The sequence below is a fragment of the Tenrec ecaudatus genome, chromosome 15 (genome assembly GCF_050624435.1).
Source record: "Tenrec ecaudatus isolate mTenEca1 chromosome 15, mTenEca1.hap1, whole genome shotgun sequence".
NCBI lineage: Eukaryota > Metazoa > Chordata > Mammalia > Afrosoricida > Tenrecidae > Tenrec > Tenrec ecaudatus.
Window position 1 is genome coordinate 53,091,076 of NC_134544.1, and position 21,664 is coordinate 53,112,739.

Here is a 21,664-nt window from a genome sequence, read left to right on the forward strand (position 1 = left end):
GGCACTAACCATAGGGTCAGCAGTTTGAAACCACCAGTCGCTTTGCGCGAGATTGATTCCCATACAAAGCCACAGTCTCAGAAACTCATAGGGCTGGTTCTAGCTTGTCCTATAGGGTCACTGTGAGTCGGCCTGGACTCTGGCAGTTTGTTTTCGGTGGGTTTCTATCAGTAGATCACCAGGCCCTTTTTCCTAATCCACCTGGAAGCTCTGCTGAACCAGACTGGGCAGCATCACAGGCAGGTATGACCCGCACGGATGGGGAGAAGTCTACCAGTAAAACAGGCCTCCCACATGAGCAACTGGGGACTCGGCCTTCAGGACGTGGGCAGGGGTATGTCGGAGGTCACACAGAGCTGTGTGTGTTGTGTATGTGTGTGTGGGGGGGGTGGTATACAAGTGTATATGCTGTGCTTGCCTTGTTCTCAAATTTCTGAAGCAAGAAACAAAACAAACAAGGAAAAGAAGCAAGCTTGTGATTTCTTCAGGGAGCAAGCTTGCCTTTTTCTGGAGAACTTTTTCTAGCCTTCCGTAAAACCAACAGCTCCACCCCTAGCCCTGAGCTACGGCCCAGCACAACCCCACCCGTGGTTGGATGCCTGTAGCAGCCTGCCCTCAGCACCCTCCCTGCCGCCCCCCGGGGGAGGAGCAGCACCCACCTCTCACACTGCGTTCCTGTGTACCCAGGTTTGCAGAAGCACCTCACGTTTCCCCCGTCGACGACACAGCCGGTGGCGAAGCTGGAAAGAAGACAGGGGGCGGGGGGGGGGGGGGGAGGAGGGAACAGTGAAAATAAATACCAACAGGTTTTGTGCTCATTATTTGTGCTACAAAGAACTGACTTGCATTATGTGAAAATCAAAACCAAACGTCAAACGTCTTCTGTGAAGAAAAATCCGCCTGTCAGGATATGCGGAGGAGGTAAGAACCCGCCTGTCAGGATGTGCAGGGAGGTAAAGCATTGTTGCAGCTGACAGAGGGCAGCTGAGATGAATAAGGCTGGAGGCATTGCCTTTATTTGACTTTTTGGCCTGGAGAAATACATTCCTTTCCTCAAGACAGAGCACGGGAACTGGATTTGGAAGAGATCATTACAACAGCATTTCCGCAGGAATAACATGGAAAGGACAAAACAAGTCTAGGCAGAAGAAGAACAGAGTTTTGATTCTTTTTTTAAAAAAAAGTCTGCTTGTTTATTCAAGTTATTTTATGTTGGGCCCACAGCCTTCTGGAACAAAGATGGTGGTGGAGCCAGATTCCCAGAGGCTCAGAGAGGACGAAGCTCAGTTTAGCTCAGGGGCTCGCCATTCCTGCTTGTCACACTTCCATGCCAACCAAGTGATGGAATGCTAATCCCCTTCCCTTCGTTCTAAATGGAAGGACATTGAGAAGCTTTTCTGTTTGACTTAACAAAGACACCAAACAAAGGCCTGTCATCTTTTAAAATGTCGCTCCCTGTTCAAGGAGCATTTGCTCTTGTTCGCTGCAGGTGAGCGGCTCCCTGCCCACATGAGGACTCCAGGCACGTCAACAGCAATGCCGCCTGCCCGGGACCGCTCCCCTTGTGGAGCAGAACTTTGTAATTCACAGGTTTCACTGTCTGCTTTCCTGATGTAGATCACCGGCCCGTTCTTCCTACTTTAGCTTCATCTGGAAGCCCGCTGAAATCTTTTTAGCATCAAACCACACCCCAGTCTCCCCTGATTCCACTGATAGACTGGTGGTGGCTTCACATGAGGCACCAAAAGTTTAAGGATTGTACCGCTCCCAGCCAGCTGACTCCAAGAGAGCCAGGTGTGTACCCATCCCAAAGCAAGATGACCCAACAGAAGGTGCACCTTAGGGAACAATACCCTTGCTATCGCATAAAAGTAAAAGTTCGCTGAAGACAACGGTTGCCACAGGACAGTGACAATCCAACAACGGTCGCCACAATGCAGTGACAGCTAGCTGCCAGAAATTCAGGTCAGATACAGAGGAGGATGCGGAGCAAAGCATGGACCTTGGCTGAAAGCAGAGAACCCTAGAAACATGCTTGCTTGTATTTTATTGACGATGCCAAGGCATTCAACTGTGTGGATCATAAACTATGGACAGACTGGAGAAGAATCATTGTGCTTCTGTGGAACTCAGACGTGGATCAAGAGGCAGCTGTTCAAACAGAACCAAAGAACACTGCAGGGTATAAAATCAGGAGAGGTGCGTCAGGGTTGCATGTTCTCACCAGACTCGATCTTTGTCCTGAGCAAATCATTGGGATGAGAAAAAAAAAGAACGCAGCATCAGGATTGGAGGATGGCTTCTTTACAAGCCGAGATACGCCGATAACACAACCTTGCTTGCCGGAAGGAGTACAGCGTCTACTGTGGAGTTAATGTAACTTTACAAGTTAATGTAAAGAAAACAAAAAATCTCCCTTATGAGCCACTTAAACTTTTTCTAGTTTTTAATATTTTCTTCTTCCTTTTCCAATTGAGAATTTGATCGGTTTTACTTTGTTACTGTTGATTTTTAAAAAGCTTTTTTTTTTGTATATGAAATCTAGGATAGGTGAATCTATAGAGATGTTAACTGGATTGATAGTGCCTTGGGGGTATGGCAAGGGAGGCTGGGGGCAAACGGGAGCTAAGAAAGATGAGTACAAGAATAAAGAAAATGTTCTAAAATTGATTGTAGCAATCATTGTACAACACCTCCTGATGTGATTAAACTATTGAACCATATGATACATGAATTAAATGCCAATAAAGCTGTTAACAAGGAAACAACAATCCTCACAACTGGTCAAGAGATCAAATGACACACTGTGGTGGGTAAATCTGGTGCACGAGACCTCTTGACAGTGTTGAAAAGCAAGGACGTTACTCTGAGGACTAAGGACTAAGCCATGATTTCTTTCAGTCGTGTCATATGCATATGGACGTTGAACACTGGAAAAGGAAAACCAAAGAATTGATACATTTAAATTGTGGTGTTGGCAAAGAACATTGAAATGACCATGGACCAACAAATCTATCGTGGAAGAAGTCCAGTACAGAAGCAAGACTGGGGCTTGCCTCTCATGTACTTTGGGCATGTTACCAGGACCAATCCCTGGAAAAGGACATCGTGGTAAAGTAGAGGGGCAGTGAACAAGAGGAAGACCCTCGACCAGATGAACTGACACAGTGGCTGCAAAGATGGACTGAAATATACCAGTTGAGCAGGAGCGAGCGCTGTTGTGCTCAGGGGTCCATGGGGTTGCTATGAGTTAGAACCAACTCCACAGCACCTGACAGTCCCTGCCAGCAACACCCTCCCTCGTTGACATGCCTACCATCCTCGAGTCCATTCTGCAACAGGATGACCCCAGAGGACAGAGAGGGTGCCTGGGAGCTTGTGAGGCTAGCACCCTTCACGGGCACAGACAGTCTCAACACTCTCCCGTGGTGCAGGGTGGGCCTGAACTGCTGACCAGACAGTTCGCAGCCCAGCACTGAAGCCACTATACCAAATCAGGGCTCCTTCATTGAATGTGATACTCATGGAAATCTTCCATTTTCATTGGCCACAAAGGCATTTGATTGCATGGACCATAACAGATTATGGCTAACATTGCAAAGAATGGGAATTCTGGGACACTTATTTATGCTAATGTAGGACATGGACATCGATCTAGAGGTGGGCATTCCCACAGAGCAAGGGGATCATGCATGGTTTAAGTCAAGAAACGTGTGCATTGGGGCCATATCTGCTCACGCTATTTAGTCAAGCTGTGTACGGAGCAACTAATCTGAGGAGCTGGATTATGTGACAAAGAACCCAGCAGCAGGGTTAGAGGAAGACTCATCAACAACTGCAATTAGTAGACGACACAGCCCTGCTTGCTGAAGGGAGGCAGACTTGCCGCACTTAGTGATGAAGATCCAAGACAGACTGGATAACCTAGAGGACGTAGAGAAAACAGAACTCCTGGCTGGATTACTAGATAACATCGTGATAGATGCAGAAAAGGCCGAGCTGTCGAGGATTTCAGTTTAGGTGGACCCACAATCAGCGCCCACGGAGACGGCAGTCCAGAAAGGAAATGACGGGTTGCATTGGGCACATCTGCTGTCAAAGACTTCTTTAAGTGTTAAAAAGCTAAGATGTCACGTTGATGTTTAAAATGTTTTCAACCCAAGCTGTGGCATTTTCCAAACCTGTGCATTTTCTGTGCATCCCAAACCTGGGACAACGAATGACGAAAACTAAAGAAGAATTAGCGTCTTGAAATGACGGTGTTGGCAGAGCATGGCAAACACCATGGACTGCCAGAAGAACACACAATGCTCCTTTGGAGGGCGGAGGGAGAAGCTTCATCCCACATACGTGGGGCATGTTATCGGGGGCTAGTCCCTGAAAAGGGACACCATGCTCGTAAAGTTGAGGGATTAAGTAAATGAGGAAGACCTTCAACGTGATCAATGGACACAGTGGCTGCCGAATGGACTCAAACACACAGCAACCACTGTGAGGACACGGCAGGACAGGGCCGCGTTGCCTTCTGATGCACCCAGGGTGGCTAAGTGTCAGAACTGACGGATTTCATGGTATCTAACAACAAGTCCTTTCTCTGATAAAATAAATCTTTTATGAGAAACCTCTCTTGCTCTATTAGATACAGAGGTGTACCTCTAAGTCAGCGGTTCTCAACCTGTGGGTGACGACCCCTTTGGGGGTAAAACGACCCTTTCACAGGGGTCACCGAGTCATAGCAGTAGCAAAATGACAGTGATGAAGTAGCAATGGTTGGGGGGGGGGTGTCATCACAACATGAGGAACTGTAGGGTCACGGCATTGGGAAGGTTGAGGACCACTGCTCAGAGGGTTAGGAATGTGTTCGTCATATTAATAGTTTTGGAAGGAAAAGTAGACAAAACACATAGGGCTCTATTGATAAACCTGAAGAGATATGTTTTAGTTCAACTGCTTAGAAATTGGGCGGGCTGACCTTGAGGATAATCAAGAAAACATACGAGTTGAAATCCTGGTGCTCTCTCCTATTTCTAGTTTCTTTCAACAAGTCTGGGCACATGTCAATAAAAGGTACTTTTATGGAGTCACAGGACTGGGCAGACTTAAGGAGTATGAAATTGACTGATAACCAAGCAAGGTGAATTTTCAAAAGATAGCTCCATAAAAAAATTAAAAACCACATACGGGCACAGGACTTTTGCCCATTTTAAGTCCTGGCCCATTCCCCTGAGTCACACAGATAGGAATCAAACTTAGTAGCTGCATTTGCCTCTGAGCCTGGGCACTCTGACACTTTATCACTGTCTTCCTGATTTCCAATGAACTCTTGCGTCACTTGGTTACCTGCTATGTTTTGTTTGGCTCTCATGGTGGATATGTAAAGATAAGCAGGGCTCATAAAGGTACAAGCCAAAAAAGAACATGATTTACCATGCAATCCTTCCATTTAAAGGGGACAATTCAATGGCTTTTTGTATTGTCACAGAATTGCACTAGCACTATCAATTTTAGAACATTTCCCTCACCCCCCCAGGAGAAACTCTTCACCTCTTAATAGGCAATCACTCTCCATTCTCCCCTCGCTTTAAGAAGTCACTAAACGACTTTCTGTCTCCATTGGTTACTGCCGCAGACACCAGTACCTGTTTGAGTGGGGGCAGGGACAGGCGCTGCAGGACCCCTGGGTGGCGCTCCCGTAGTGACCTTCTTTACACCGTTCACAGTGGTCTCCAGCTGTGTTGTGCTGACAGTTCTTGGGATAGAATCGAGAGCCCAATTAATAGCAACCTATTAACATGTGCTACTGTTTAGTTCATGATCACCCGAACTACAGACACAATTATAGCCCAGGTCTCTAACTCTGTACAGTGATATCAGCTCCACTAACGATACATTTCTCTAGTCTCCCCAAGCATGCAGAGACCAGTCCCTGGAATAGGTCATCAAAGCTTGGTGAAAGAGCAGCCACCAGGAGTAAAGCCCTCAACAAAGAGGGACACAGTGGCTGCACAAGGGACCTCAAACCTAAGAGCAGTTGTCTGGATGACCCAGGACCGGACAGTGGGACCGGGGAGGTGGCCTTCCATAGAAAAGCTCTGTGTTGGTTCAGAGTAAACAGATCAATCCTTCAGGAACCCCCGGATAACGGAGACGTGCACAACTGACGGATGCCATGTTTCCCAGACATGCGTCTGGGCTGGAAATGCAGAGGCTCCGTCGGTGTGTCAGGTTGGCCTTTCGTGAAAGATGCTGCTCACAGCTGATGGTTGGTCGCTGGGGCGTTGACCCCTGGGGGATCCTGCCTCCATCCCTCACAAGCACATCTCATGGGAGGTTCTCCTTAGGGTTCTGGCACGTTGAGCAGCTCCAGCACCCTCCAGCTCCACCCAGAAACCCTCTCAGGGTCGGGCGAGGGCACAAGGCTCTCTGTGCTCAGCCGCCCAGACTCAGCCACAAAACACACAGTTCTGTTGAACTAATCATTACTTTTCCACTGCTGTGTTCTTCCCTTTTTGCCTCCCAATGATCATTTTCTAGACGAACATTCTGGGATACATATATTTTAGCCCTCCGTCTACTTAGTGCTGAGGTTAAAAACCCTGGGGAGACAAGCAAAAGGAAGCGTGGTGAGCCCACTGGTGTTCTGCTGAAAGCACTCGGAGAACTGTTCCCCACAGAGCACAGTGTTCAAATCCCTCAGGGGCAGAGGAGAGGATGGTGGGAAGGGGACAAAGCCACTGGCGTTGGCTCATCAAGCCCCCGAAGGGTTCTGGAAACGCCCCTGGCTCTCAGCCAAGCACAGCCATGCTCAGAGCAGCTCCCTGGGCTCTGCTCAGTGGAGGCATCTGCTTCTGCAGGGTCCCTGGTTCCTCTGGAGCCTCCAGAAATGAGTGTGTGCCAGGGGCCCCTCACTCAGGCCCTCAGCACATGCTCTCCTGGTTTCATCTAACAACCAGCATCTACTAGGCACATTCTGCAGGCCAAAATTTGCCAGGCGCTTGGGGTGTAAGGATGAATTGGGACCCTGACTTGGGGGCAGATCGTTTTTCAACAAACAAAACAACAAAAAAACCCTGACTCATGGTGAGCCGTACCGGGTGTCTGAGACTGCACATTGTTATGGAAGGAGACTGTTTTCTTGCATGGCCTGCTCACCCCCCCCCCCTGAAGTTGGCAACCTCACCTGGAACCCAGAGCCCACCAGGACCCCCGGGGGAAGATACAACCCTGCAGATACACTCACAAGGATCTACCTGCCAGCGTTGATCTATCATAGATGCAGACTCCCTTAAGGGCAAGGGGGGGAGGCAGGAGCCCCTTTGGGAGCCCCACAGGGAAGGCCTCCAGGAGTCAAGGCTGCTGGCTGGAGGGCGGAAGGTGGGCAGGTGGCTGGGTGCAGAAAAGAAAAAGAGCCCTGTTGGAGGAGGAGCCTGGTGTCTTGAGAAGCTCTGGTTACCCACACAGGGAGGGGAAAGCACTGGGTGCTTGTGGATGGTGAAGTCAAGGGAGGCAGCCAGCCCAGCCCAGGATGCCCAAGGGTGCACCAAGGCTGGGGTTTCCTGCTGAAAGCCTCTGGGGTCCCCAGCTGAAAGCCTCTGGGGTCCCCCGCTGAAAGTCTTTGGGGTACCAGGAGGAATTTTAATAGGGGATCCCAGGGTGTGTTGGGAATTTCAAACAAATACTTCTGGGGCTAATGGGTGAGCTGGGACGAAGGAAACAGAAGCAGGAGGTGGAAGAGAAAGGGGACAGTCCCCGCGGACAGAGAGGCTGCGGTAATACAGAGAAGGTGACAGAGACGATGCGAGGCCAGGGGAACTGGGGAGAGAGGAGCGAGCACGTTGAGAAAGCAGAGCAAGGGGAAGAGAGAAAGGCCGGGCCCTGGCTGAGACGGAAGCCCTGAGGGACCTTGGAGGAGAGAAGGGAGGGGGTGAGGTGGGTGAAGAGTAGGTTCTATACAGAAAAGGGGGTCATGGGGGGCCTCCAAAGAGAGAAAGGAGCCTGAGGGAGGGGAGATGGGTTCGGCAGAGAAGAGAGTCCTGAGGGACCCCCATGGAGGGAAGGGAGTCATGGGGTGTCTCAGCAGAGGAGGGAACCCCGGGCTTTCTCTGTCGAGAAAACGATTACAGAGGATGGGGTGCGGGAGCCCTCCGGGGGAACTGAGCATAGAAGGGAACCGGGGTCACTGTTAATGAGAAAAGGCGGCCATGGTCCTGCACTAGGTGAGGTTTCAGCTTCTCATCAAAGCATCTGCTTATGGGACACCAAAGATGAACTTCTGCACAGGAGAGCCTAGGAGCTGAAAGCAGCGTGTGTCTTTTATTCCTTTTGAATGTGGGCTGCAACAACCCACCAGACTCTTGAGAACCATGTCCTGTTCTGGCCTGTCCCATCACGTGGAGGAAGCAGTCCTGGGGCATGCTGAACCGGCTGGCTACAGCCTCGGTTGAAACCCGCTCTGATGGGATTACACAATGCAAAGGAAAGCCGCCTGAAGAGTGGGCTTTGCCCAAAGAGCCCAGTACACCCCGGGGCTCTGTATGCCTGAGGCTCACGCTTTCTTTCCTTCCATTTTTAATTTGAGTAGTTGTCTTGACATATAAGGAGCCCGGTGGCGTGGTGGTTATGCCTGGGGCTGCTACCAACAGGGAAGTCAGCAGTTCAAAACCACCAGCCACGAAGCTTTCTACTCCAATAAAGTGTTACAGTCTCAGACACCCTCACGAGCAGTTCTACCCAGTCCTGTGGGGTCGCCTTGAGTCTGAATTGAGTCGATGGCAGTGAGTTTGGTTTGGGTATTGGTATATAATCCACATACCATGCAATTCAATGGTTTAAAGCTATGAAAAGAAGTGACATAATCATCACCGCAATCAGTTTTAGAACCATGTCTTCTTTCTGGTACGTGTTGTTATTAACTCCCTGTCCCCCACCAGCCTCCCCAGCCATAACCTTGAGAATACTATTAATTCAGTTATTGTCTCTATTTATCTATCCTGGATTCCATAAAAAGAAAAACACACCCAAGCTAAAACAAAACTAGAATAAATGTACAATTTCCCCCTCATTTTCCATCCTCCTTTCACGAGGAAGGAGACTCAGCAGTGCATTGGGTTACGCTCTGAGCCGGTTACTGCAAGATCAGCAGTTAGAAGCCACCAGGTGGGCTCCTGGAGCAAATGATGCTTTCTGCCCCCACCACGATCTACAACCTTGGGAACCCACAGGAGTAGCTTGTTCCGTCCTACAGAGAGCCTACGATTCTACATCAACTCGATGGCAGTGGGTTTTCTGACGACCTCGAGAAATCTGACACGAGGGAAGAGTGCACTCCAAGATACCAACCCGCCTGCCATTTGAGCAATTTGGACTCATGGCGGCCCTGTAGCGTTTCCAAGACTCTCAGTGGAGCAGACAGCCTCATCTTTCTTCTCAGGAACAGCTGTTGGATTTGAACTAGCAACCTTATAGTTAGCAGCCCAAAGTGTACCCCCACAGCCCCACCTAGACAGCAGAGAAGGTGCATGGAAGCAGAAAATTTATTTTTTTTAAAGGTTCCACTTCAACATGCAAAAGAAACACTTCCTAGGAGCTTGGTTTTTTTATGTGGGAGAATTTTCTAGCATATTCCAAGGAAAAGATTGCATTCCGGTGGCTAAGTCATAAGCATGAAGACTACCTTGAAAGGAGCAGGCAGTTAAAACTGGGTCCAGGAACCTCAGGGTACTGGGAAGAAGCGCTTTCCTTTCCCCTGTCCAAACCCCACCTGGTGTCCTCATCAACCCACTGTCATGGGGACAGGGGAGGGTTGATATTTGATTCAGCCTGAGCTATACTCACTTCTTAATAGCACCAAGATCTTGGGGGGACTGCTTGTCAGAAAGCCACAAGGCCCTTTCTCCCGCAACCTGCCACCCCAACAAAACAGGGACCCTCGGTAATGGGGTTTGGATGTCTAGCGTCTTGGCAGTAATTAATTCCCAGGACCCACTCATTAATATCCTTTAATGTGACCAAGGTTTGGGAAGCTAAAGTGTAAACATGCAGCGGGTTTCCTTGTCGTGAGAGGAGGGAACGAACGACTGAAATAATTCAGTCGCCACTCCCCTACTCAAGCAGCAGGAACCTCTTGATGGTGACACGTGGAGCGTCCCCGCGGGTCTCAGCAGTGACCGTGCTCATTAACATTTTCGGTGGCTGGTTGGGGCTGTACCTCTTCAACCCTTTCCTCCAAGGCTCCTCTGGATGGACACAAACCTGCAACCTTTCAGTCAACTGCCAATCCCATGACCCATCTTCAAGCCTCAGGGACCCCCGCCTTCTGGAGCAAACTCTACTTAGGTCAGGAGTCCTGGGGGTGATATGGGTAAGGGTTGGGCCGCTGAGAAGTTGGCGGTTTGCATCCACCAGTTTCTCCGTGACTGAAAACCGAGGCCCTCTGCTTACGTAGAGATTTAAAACCTGGGCCCCTTATAGGCTAGTTCAACCTTGTATGGGGCCACCATGAGTCAGAATAGATTAGACAGCAGGGCCCCTGCTTTGCGGTTTGGTGACCGTGACATCTGACAGTCAATTCGAGAGGATGTGAAAGAAAGAGGTGACCCTCCGGCAACAGGAGGGCACCGGTTTACTCACAATGCACACTCCAGAGCCATCCTGACATCGATTGGAATGCCCGTTGCAGTCGCAGGGGATACACCGTCCAGCATAGGAGCCTCTGATTTCCCGGTAGTATCCAGGGCTGCAACTCTGTTTCCCAAATAAAGCGTGTTGTCAATACGAAGAAAGCAAACATCGATTCATCAGACGCAGGGCCATTCTGGCTGGGAAGCATGTGTGTGTGCATTTCTCCCTGCCCACCCTTGCCAGGCTGTGTGTCCCATTCATGCGGGTCCCGAGGGACCGTGGGACGGTGGGCTCATGCCTGATGGTGAGATGAGTGGCAGGAACCCAGAAAGGGGGGGGTGCGGTTTGGGGGGGGGTGTGGAGGGTGGAAGTGGGCTTCCTCTCCTCAAACCAGTCCTCCTGAGGAGGAGTAGAAACGTGGATAGTGGAAGAGTAAACAGGGCCTAGAAGTTAGTCCTTAGGCTTGAATGCTGGGGAGGAGACAGCAGGCAAATCGCTTCAAGTTCAAGCTCTCCTGGGGTAAGTGCTCCCTCTCCTAGTGTGATTTGGGGCCAGCTGTGGGGCAGGAGGTGGGAAGGGAGCTAACCGGGATCCACACAATCATGGCAGAATCAACAGGCAGGATCACCTCACTGGCTATCTGAGAACAGAGACCATGCTCAAGTTCTCCTACAGGGTGCCCACGAACGTGACCCATGCTGTCACACAGAGCACACACGGAACCTGCATGGAAACCTCCCAGACCCAATCTGAGGGGTCCTCCTGGGGTTCTGCTTTGTTTCCTTGTTCACTTGTGGTTTTAAGGATTTCTATCTGTTTTCAGCTTCACACAACTGCTTGTGCTTCATATTGAGGGTGTAAAAACATATACTTTGATTCTGAGCAACTGAGATAGAAAAGGATTCTAGTTAAGAAAGTCTCCTATAGGGAAAATACAGATCAGACATTCATCTATATCAGTGGTTCTCAACCTTCCTAATGCCGCGACCCTTAATACAGTTTCTCATGGTGTGGAGGCACCTCCAACCATAACATTATCTTCGTTGCTACTTCGTCACTGTCATCTTGCTACTGTTATGAATTGGGCAACTCCTGTGAAAGGGCCGTTTGACCCCAAAGGGGTCATGACCCACAGGTTGAGAACCACTCATCTACAGCCATTAAATTGGTATTTGATTTCCATTTCTAAGAGAACTGCCGACACTGTCTTCCTTTTGCCAGAACTAAGGGTCGGCATGAGCCACAGTGATCTCTACCACAAGTGGATTTTAGTGGTTACACATTGGGCGGCAGTCAGCATGGTTGGCAGTTCAGGACCACCAGCAGCCCCTGGGGAGAAAGACTGGGCTTTCTACTTCTGTAAACAGTTACAGTCTCAGAAACCCTCAGGGGATGGCTAGGAGTCAGCATTGACTCAATGGCAATGCATTTGGAGTTTTTTTGGGGGGCCCTTGCTGGCAGTTAGTCTGTACCAGGAACTTTCATACATGCTGGGCTATATAGATGGGCAACACAGCTCCCCAAATTTATAGCTTTGTGGAGTGACCGTCTTGGAAACCCACAAGGGGTCACTATGAGTCAGCATTGACTTGATGGTGGTGAGGTTTGTTTGTTTTTTTTGTATGAATTACAAATAGATTTGTGACTACTAGTTTCTTTTCCAAATCTCCTCTATGCCCTGTGGGGCCGGGGGATGGGACACTATTTCAAGAAAGAGAAACTTAGATCTAACCCTCTTCGACTGGCACCCCCGTCTGAGTTGAAGGAAGCCTGGAAATGAGCAACGCCGCTCATGTGTGGCATAGAGACCTCAAGCTGGCCAGAGCAGGGCGAGGAGGACCCTTCCCCACCAGACTGGAAGTTGAAGCTGCAAGTAGGACGCAAGATGAAACGGCTCAGCTGCTGTTTGTTGAGAGCTTCTTCCAGAGTTACCAATGACTACCAACCACCCACAGTATCAAGACTACAACTTCAAATGTAACTTGCCCTTAAGCTAGTAGGAACCAAGTTGAGGCAAAAGAACACATTGCAAAAAAAGCCCCAACAACAACCCTGGCTACATACGAACAGGCTTGTCTCAAGACGAATCAGAGTATGAAAGGATGGTGCCATCGCTGTAATCAGGACTAAGGGGTCATTTTTTGCTAATCGTGGTGGGACTGTATCTGCCTACAAATAATGTCTGTTCAAAGTGGTAAGTACCTAATAACCGTCACCATAAATAATATATGAGCTCTGATATCATTGTGGATCATGTTCTGGGCTGCTAATCTCTAGGTCAGCCGTTCAAAACTCAGAACTGCTCCTTGGGAGGAAGATGAGACATGAAGAAATCAGTCAATGAAAGAAAGAAATTCCGTAAAGATTTACAGCCTCAGAAACCCCGAGGAGCGGTCCTCCTTGGTCCTTTAAGCGTCGCTGTGAGTGGGCATCCACTCCAGGGCGGTGAGTTTGGTTGGGGATGATATTACATGCTTCTAAAAGAAGCATCCTGGGAAGAAGCAAACACAGCAGGACTGTTTGTGACAGCATGCATGTGAGTCAGTCTTCACTGAACATGCTGTGGCGGTTAGCGAATCTATCTTGATTAAAAAAGAAATCACTCTTATTCACTAGATTTTCATTCTCTAAGCAGAAAAAAACAACAAAACCCTATCTAAGTGCCTCTCTGATCGAGCACTTGTCAGTTATTGAAAGGTAGTCATTTCACCCCTGACACTGGACGGTCAGTTCAGCTCCTGTATTCAGTTTGTCCTGAAGACGGACTGGACTCTAAGGGAAAACAAATGCGTCCTAACATATTATCTATAACCTTTAACCTAACACGTAGCATGTAGCCTGACACAGCTAGCTGTTTGTTTGTGCTTTGCTAAGCGATGACCATGCCAAGCTTTGCAGTACAGGTTTATAGTCCAGATGACCAAATAGCATCCTTCTCCAGTCCCCAGTGCCATCTCAACAACCGTAGGCGCTCTCTCTCTCCAAGAGTCTGCTGAATATCCAGGCCACTGGCAGGAAGCAAGCTACCTTGAAGCAAGTTTCCTGCCTCGCAGATGCAAGCATGAGGGCCTCAGCTGACAGGACTATGGGGTCAACCTCCTCTGATCGCTCTTCTTGGCTGGAGTGTCACTGGTTCTGGGGTCAAATGACCCTTTCTCAGAGGACACCCAATTCATAACAGTAGCAAACGGACAGTTATGAAGTAGCAACGAAAATCATTTTATGGTTGGGGGGGTCACCACCACAGGAGGAACTGTATGAACGGGTCACAGCATGAGGAGGGTTGAGAAGCGCTGCCCTCCAGGGATTGGGTCTCCTTCGCCTGCAGGGCTGGGCTCCTCTCCGAAGGGCACAGCTTCCTATGATCTGCACATGCATGGCATCCAAACCCTTAACTCCCTTGCCTTTTCCAGGTGGGCTGTTTGCAATTAAGAGTGCAGGCAGCCATCTGTTTGGCATTGCAATAAACACTGCCAGGCAATAAAACAGGGAAGGCGTCACCCCTCCCCCAACCCACCCACTTACTCACTCATCACCCTAACTGAAAAATGCCACAAACCTGGGAATTCTTCCCGGTCCCACATCAAGATGTTTAAAAAGCAACGTTACCTGGCTGTTTCTAAGCTCCCCGTAACTTGCTTGCTGCCGGCTTTGACCAGGACGCTGAAGAAGCACTCTCTGTTGCTGTGTGTTATGTCCCAGGCACTGCCCCAGTGCAGCCCCGAAGAGCCACAGCCACCCTGTCCTCCAAGGGGACCACCTCACTGTGGGGGACATCCTGGTTCCTGGGCTCCTGCTGGCTGCGCAGGAGCGGCTGTGGCTGCTTCTTATACCTGCCCTTCCTGCTCAGTGCCCGGGCCTGCCTGACTCAGGTAAGGCAGGCTGTCTGCGGCGGGGGCCCCACCTTTCAACTTCACGCATGAGTCAGACTGTGCAGAGCGCCCCTAACAGTCCCGGAAGTAAGCACACCGCTCTGTAATTCCCCGCGAGGTGGGGCGGGCATCACCTTCTACCCACCTAAGCCCGCAGACAGTACTAGACGATTAGCAGCAGTAAATCACAGGCTGAGTCACCCCCAGGAATATGGCCTGGGTAAGAGGGAAAACGGCAAATCTGCTGCGAAAGATCTCTTCTAAAGTGGGTATCTTCAAACCCCTCCCGAGCCGTCGGAACACTGGACAATGAATAAGGAAGCACAAAGAAGAACGGCTGCTCTTGAAGGATGGTGTTGGTGAAGAATACTGAATATACCACAGGCTGCTAAAAGAACAAACAACTGGGGACATGCAGCCAGAGTGCTCTCAGAAGGACATGCAGCCAGACATGCAGCCAGAGTGCTCTTAGAAGGAGGACAGAGAGGCTTCATGCCACGTCCTTTAGACAGGTTCTCAGGAGGGACCACACTCTGGAGAAGGACCTCATGCTGCTTGGTAAAGCAGTTGCGTCAGCGAAAAAGAGAAAACCCCTCAATGACACGGACTGACGCCAGGGGCCGCAACAGTGGGCTCACGGGTGACCGTGACTGTGAGGGTGGTGTGGGGTCTGTCTGGTCTACAGCATCTGGCTCTCAGGTTCAGAGTCACCATGAGTCAGGACCGACTCAGCAGCACCAAACAGAACCAAGAGGGCTGTCACCTGAGCGCCACTCCTCTCCCCAGGTGAAGGATGTTAACTGGGTAGAAAAGAGATAGAGAAAGGGAGGATGCGGATAATCTGTGCCTTAATTGCCACAAAAGAGTAGTACCCAGAAAACTACCACAGGTAGATTTGTGGGCTGAAAATGCAGAAAATCCAGGTGCAGATCACACTGGGATTGACTGCTATGAAGGATTCAACAGAATGGCAATGCTTGCTGTTTCCTAATAACTGTTCAGAGGTGCCCTGGTAGCACTACTGGATAAGCGTTAGATGTCTGAGCCACAAGGTTGGGGGTCCAAACTCACTAGCTGGCCCACAGGAGAAAGTTGACGCTATCGGCTTGCACACATATGTCCAGCTTCAGAAACCTTACAAGAGTGTCACTGTGAGTCACGATTGACTCGGTAGCGGGTAGAAGCTGTTCTAAGCACTGTGATTGGCCCCCTTCTTTAGGAAAGAAATATATATATTTGAGCTCAAGATTTAGATCTTATCATTATATGGCATATTCTAAGCAACTGGTGATAGAGCAGGCAGACTGGCCCGTAGACAATGAGGATCTGCTGCAAACTTAACGAAAGCGACAGGTGGGAGTGCCTTGCAGCATCCGGTTCATTCTGTGGAATTCAACTCTCCTGGGGGAGGCCTTGGGAAAGGCTTTGATTAGGCAAGAGCCCGGGGTCCTAGTGTTGGGCTGTTAACCACAAGGTCAGCAGTTTGAAACCACAGAAGACAGAGGAGGCTTTCTACTCTTGTAAAGAGTTACCGTCTCAGAAACCCACAGAGGCAGCTCCACTTGAGCCGACAGGGTTGCCACGAGTCAGAACGGATTCAATGGCAGTGAAATGTTTTGAAATTGTTGTTGTTTTGCTTTTATTTGATTAGGCGAAGGCATGAGGGTCCTGGGTCTGCCTTTGGTAACCCAAACCTCAAAGCCCCCACGGCCACCGAGTTGATCCCGATTCAGTAGAATTTCTGAGACGGTACATCTTTTCAGGGAGCAGACAGTCTCATCTTTCTCACACAGGGCCACTGGTGGGTTTGAACCCTGAACGTGAGGTTGTCAACTCAACCCTTAACCCACAGTGCCATCAGAACTCCTAGCCTTGAAAACACCAGGATCTACAGGTAAGGTGCCTTCCTACCACCCCCAGAACCCACCTGCTTTCCTGTGCATCTTGAGGCCTTTGCCCGACCTTTAGCATGTTTTCTATCTGAAGGTCTCAGATGCATTGCCGTTGAGTTGATTCTGACTCAGAGGCCCCATGGGACAGGGTAGACCTGCCCCTGTAGGTTTCTGGGGCTGTAGATCTTTGGGGGAGCAGAGAGCCTCCTCTCTCGCCAACAGGGTGACGGGTGGCTTCAACTGTGATTAGCCCCTTGTGATTAGCAGCCCAATGCCTTCCAAACTACACCAGGTAGAAGAAAGCCACCCCACCCCACCCCAAGCAGGAGCTTGTACCATGAGCAGAGCTGTCTAGCACCCTGAGGAGCCTGCCCCGGAAGTTCGCCTGGAGGAATTTGACAGGAGAGGGAAATTTCCTACCTGGCATGAATCACCAGTATAGTTAGGTGGGCAGGAACACAGCTCCACGTGATGTGCTATTCTTCCAGTTCCAAAGTTGGAGGCCTCCTCCAGCCCCACCTGTGCCAAGGTGAGCCGCTGCGTCTCCGTGAAATAGAGGCCTCGAATACGCACGCCTTCCAGTCTAGACAGCACCGTCATCAGCTCTCCCCGAGACACCGGCGCTCGGCTGCCTGCGTGTCTGAAGTTCCCCTGCACGTGCAAACAGAAAGAAGGGTCGCCCTCAGGTGAGCTCACCTCCAGGGGGCTGGAAGAAGCAGGTGCCCAGAGCAGATCAGAGGCCTTTAACCATGGAAGGATAAAAAGAGGAACATAGTTACATTCTGAAGAGAGGGCTCCAGGAGAAGCTAAAATCAAAAACAAGGAAGCCAAGAAAAAGCCTTTGCCCAGGGCTGCACATGTTTTAAATGTACTTTTGCTTGTGCAAAACCTAGATAAGATGAAAGGCATAGGGAAATCGACAGCGTCATGTAGCCCCGATAATGCAGTGAATGTACACAGTGATGACAGCAAATCTTATCTTGCACACACATTCAACATGCACACACACTCATGTTGTTGTCATAAAAGCAGTATTCTTAAACTCTGAGGGATATTGCTGTTGGCTGACCGTATAGTGTGAAGCCCCAAGAAAGACATCGCTCCAGTCCAGAGAATACAAATCTGGGGCAAACACTGGCCTTGGAACCAACTAGCAAACTGAGTGATGGCTGTCCTCCCTTGAGCTCCTCCATGTTGCTGAAGAATCCCAGGGCATCTGTGACCCATTGATGGGAATATTCAGTGTCAGAACACACACACACACACACACACACACACACACTCACACTCATGGGCTCCTATCTCAGCTGGAGCCCTGCAAGCTTCGTGGCCTCAGAAAACTAGCTTATCTAAGATTCGGAGTGATGATAGTAAAATACTACTCTGAAAACCAAACTCATGGCCACGGAGTTGATTCCACTCACTGACCTGACTGACAGGACAGAGTAAAACAGCCCGATTGGGTTACTGAGACATTAAATCTTTCCGGGAGCAGAGGGTCTCGTCATTCCCCTGTAGGGTGGCTCGGGGATTCAAACCACTGACCTTAGACATACCAGGTCAGTGTGTAACCCACTACCCCAGCAGGACTCCCACCAGCTAAGGCTGAGTGAGTCCTTCTTATGCATCATGCAGTGTCTTAGGCTTTACATGTAGTCTCTGACTGACTCCCCACAACAGCCCTGTGATCAGTATTACAATAATCACTCTCCTTTCATACATGAGAAGGTGGAGCACAGAGAAGTTCATTAACCTGTCCAAAGTCACACAACCAGTGAGGGACATACCAGGATTCAAACCGAGGCAAACCAGCTCTGCATGTTCTGATGGCAACCTTCATATTGTTGCCTTCTTTGCACTTAGTTCCCCTACCTCTTAAATAAGCGCAGTAATCTCCAGGATTACTTCAACCACGAGGATTAATGTAAAGTAAGGATATAACACGAATAAAGCGTTTAGCACAGTGCCTACAACGTTGTCTACAACACAACAAAAGTCTAAACCCATCGCCATCACAGTGACTCCAACTCTTAGTGACCTACAGGATGAAGTACAGCTGCTCGGAGGGTTGAAAGTGCACATCTTGGCAGAAGCAGACAACCCCATCTTTCTCCGATACAGTAGCTGGTGGGTTTAAACCATCCACCTCATGGTCACAACCCAACACTGAATTCACAGAGCCACCCGGGCTCCTGGCATGTAGGAGACAATTGAGAAATGTTAACTGCTATTATTAGCACATATCATAGCAATGTGAATTTAATGTCAATTATAGTGGCTTGAGGTATAATTTACATATCATGGTATTAACTCATTTTAAGTGAGCAATTCAAAATGTAAAAAAGTATGCAGCCATCACCACAATCTAATTTTAGAAGATCTTCATCACCTCCCACCCCCACCCCCCAGAAAAGAAACTTGGACCCATTTTTAGTCTGTATGTACCCCTAACCCACTGCTGTAGATTCACTTCTGATGCATAGAGACCCTACATAGGGTTTCTAAGACTTGGAGCCCTGGTGGTATAGTGGTTACATGTTGGACTGAGGCCCACATGGTTGGCAGTTTGGAACCACCAACAGCTCCCCAGGAGAAAGACTGGGCTTTCTACCCCCCCCCCCAAAGTTACAGTCTCAGACACCCACAGTGGGGTCAGCATTGACTATGTGATGGCAGTTTTTATATCTCTGTGGGCGTAAACAGCCTCATCTTCCTCCTGAGGAGTGGCTAGGGAGTTTGAACTGCTGACCTTGTGGTTAGCAACCCTAAGTTTACCAGAGCACTTACCAATGCCACCATTTCTCTGTGCCACACTGTGGGAATTCTCACAGCATCTCAATTTATTTTCACAATGCTGTTGCACATTTAATCACAGTAGAGTGTAAATAGAACTTGCACACAAAAAACAAAAAAAAATTTGTCATGTGACTTGCTTTATGGTAATAGTCACCTTACTGTGGGGATCTGGAAAACACCCCAAGTATCCGTGGCATTCTTGGATACCAATATTTTATTTGCCTATGAGTTAACTTAAGGAGACTTGGTGGTCTAATGGTTATGGATCAGGCTGCGATCCACAAGGTTGGCAGTTGGAGACCATCCTCTACTCCTCAATGGTGCTTTCTATTCCTGTACACAGTGACAGTCTCACAACCCACAGGAGCAGTTCCACCCTGTCCTACAGGGTCGCTATGAGTCGGCTTCACCGTGAGAGCAGTGAGTGAATAATTAGCTTTACCAGTGCTCCTTACTTCTTTATGTGGATTCGAGTTACTATCAAGTGACCTTGCATTTCAGCCTACAGGACTCTTTTCAGTGTATCTTGTAGGGAAGTTTTGCTAGCAATACCTTCCCTCTGTTTTATTTTATCATGGCATTTTAATTTCGCCTTCATTTTTGAAAGATCATTTTCCTAGATATAGAATACTTGGTTGACTGTGTGCTTCTTCCAACACTTTGCCTACTGTTTGCTTACTGTTCCCTGCCTTCCATGGCTTTTGGGGATTAATTAGCTGTTAATTAATTAAGCTTATTGAGGATTACATGTAGGTAAGGACTCCTTTCTCCTTTGCTACTGTCAACGTCCTCTGTCTTTGTCTTTGTCCCTGTGTCTTCGTGGGGATGTTTTTTCACGTCTCCAGCTTGAGTTTCTTGAGCTCCTTGGATGGATCGATTAATCATTTTCATCCAATCAGGGAAGTTTTAGCCTATGACTTCTTCAAACATTTTTCTGTCCCTCCCTCCATCTCCTCTCCTGGGACTCCCATGACTTCCGTTGTGTATGTGCTGGGACACGTGATGACATAGGTCTCTCAGGCTCTGTTCATTTCTCCTTAACCATTATTCTTTCTGTTTCTGAGACTGGGTCATCTCAATGGATCTATCTTAAATTTGTTGATTCTGCTGATTGTCCAAATCAGTCATTGATCCCCTCCAACAATTAATTTATTTTCAAATATGTTTCAGCTCTACAGTTATCTGTGGCGCTCTTTGTCCATCTCTTTATGGATCATCCCGATGTGGTGAGACACTGTTCTCCTGCTTCCTGGGCATGGCAGGCTTTAGTTTCCCCAGAGGATTTCCAATCGCTGACAACGTCTTTGTCACGTAAGTCCAACAACTGAGCTTCCTCAGGGGGAGTTTCTCCTGATAGTGCTTTTCTCTCCCGCGATGTGGGCCTTCCTTTATTGTCTCTTTGCATGTCTCACGCATTCCTTGGTTGGAAATTGGGCATTTAAAATAATGCCATGTGACACTTCTGAAGATTGGATTTTCCACGCAGTACTGTGTTTTGTTTAGTGTCTTTTCAGAATTAATGCTAGATAATGATTGGAATGAGGCTTTCTTAAAGACCTGAAACCACAAAGTCTCCTAGTTTGGGCTGAGGGTCACTGTGTGCCTGCTGTGGAATCTCTTCAATGATCAGCCAAGCAGGTAACAGCTCTGATTGAACCTTCACTTCTTGCTTGCACAGTCTCAAAGTTAGCCAGCTGTGGGAGGTTCAGGCATTTGCAAGTCTTTCCTGAACATGCACACCACCCTGGGTGTGTGCATAGCCCCAGGCCTGTATTCATAGGAATATTGAGGAGGCTTTTCAAAGCTCCTATGAACATGTTAGGTCTTGCATTGTACAAATGGGTTTATGGCTTGGCTACTAACCTAAGGTTGACCGTTCAAATCCATCAGTGACGCTATGAAAGAAAGACTTATAGATCTACTTCCATGAAGATTATAGCAAAAAAAAAACCCCAAAAAACCCAAAAACCACAGAAAGCAGTTCTACTCTGAGCACATAGGGTTACTATGGGTTAGAATTGACTCGATAGCAATAGGGTTGGTTTGGTATGAACTTCCAAACATTTCCCATTAAGATTTGTGTTTAGCCTCATCTTATCTTAAATTTACCCATAACCTCAGTAAACAATCATTTCTAACAAATGTCTTGAAGGTGGATTTGTTTTTCTGTACTGGAAGAGAAGATGATCTTGCAAGTGGGGGGTCTTCCAAGAGACTTGCAGACAGATGAGACCATGACAATGTACTGGGAACAAGGCCCCCCAGAGGTCCAACCGCAGCCCTCCCCTTCTGAGGGCTGCCAGCCTGCTTATGTTCCCGGTTGCCATGGGATGGTGGTTTCATGGCTATTGTGGAGCTGAAGAGAACGGGGCAGGTATAGGGCAAATCAGAACACTGCATTCTGTTGGGTGAAGCCTGCTGCACAAGACCTCTTTAAAGTGAGGAAAAGCAAGAGCGTTACTTTTATGACGAAGGTGTGCCTTG

At 48.8% G+C, this 21,664-nt stretch overlaps 1 protein-coding gene across 1 annotated transcript in view; it reads right to left on the minus strand.

Moving 5' to 3' along the window:
- LAMA3 (laminin subunit alpha 3) overlaps positions 1–21,664 on the minus strand; it is a 149,107-nt gene that overhangs the window by 70,882 nt on the left and 56,561 nt on the right. The window contains exons 21-24 of the mRNA XM_075532900.1: positions 16,805–17,035; positions 10,630–10,743; positions 5,640–5,749; positions 660–740 (exon numbers count right to left, since the gene is read on the minus strand). Coding sequence (XP_075389015.1) covers positions 660–740; positions 5,640–5,749; positions 10,630–10,743; positions 16,805–17,035 — 536 coding nt within the window. The remainder of the gene's footprint in view (positions 1–659; positions 741–5,639; positions 5,750–10,629; positions 10,744–16,804; positions 17,036–21,664) is intronic.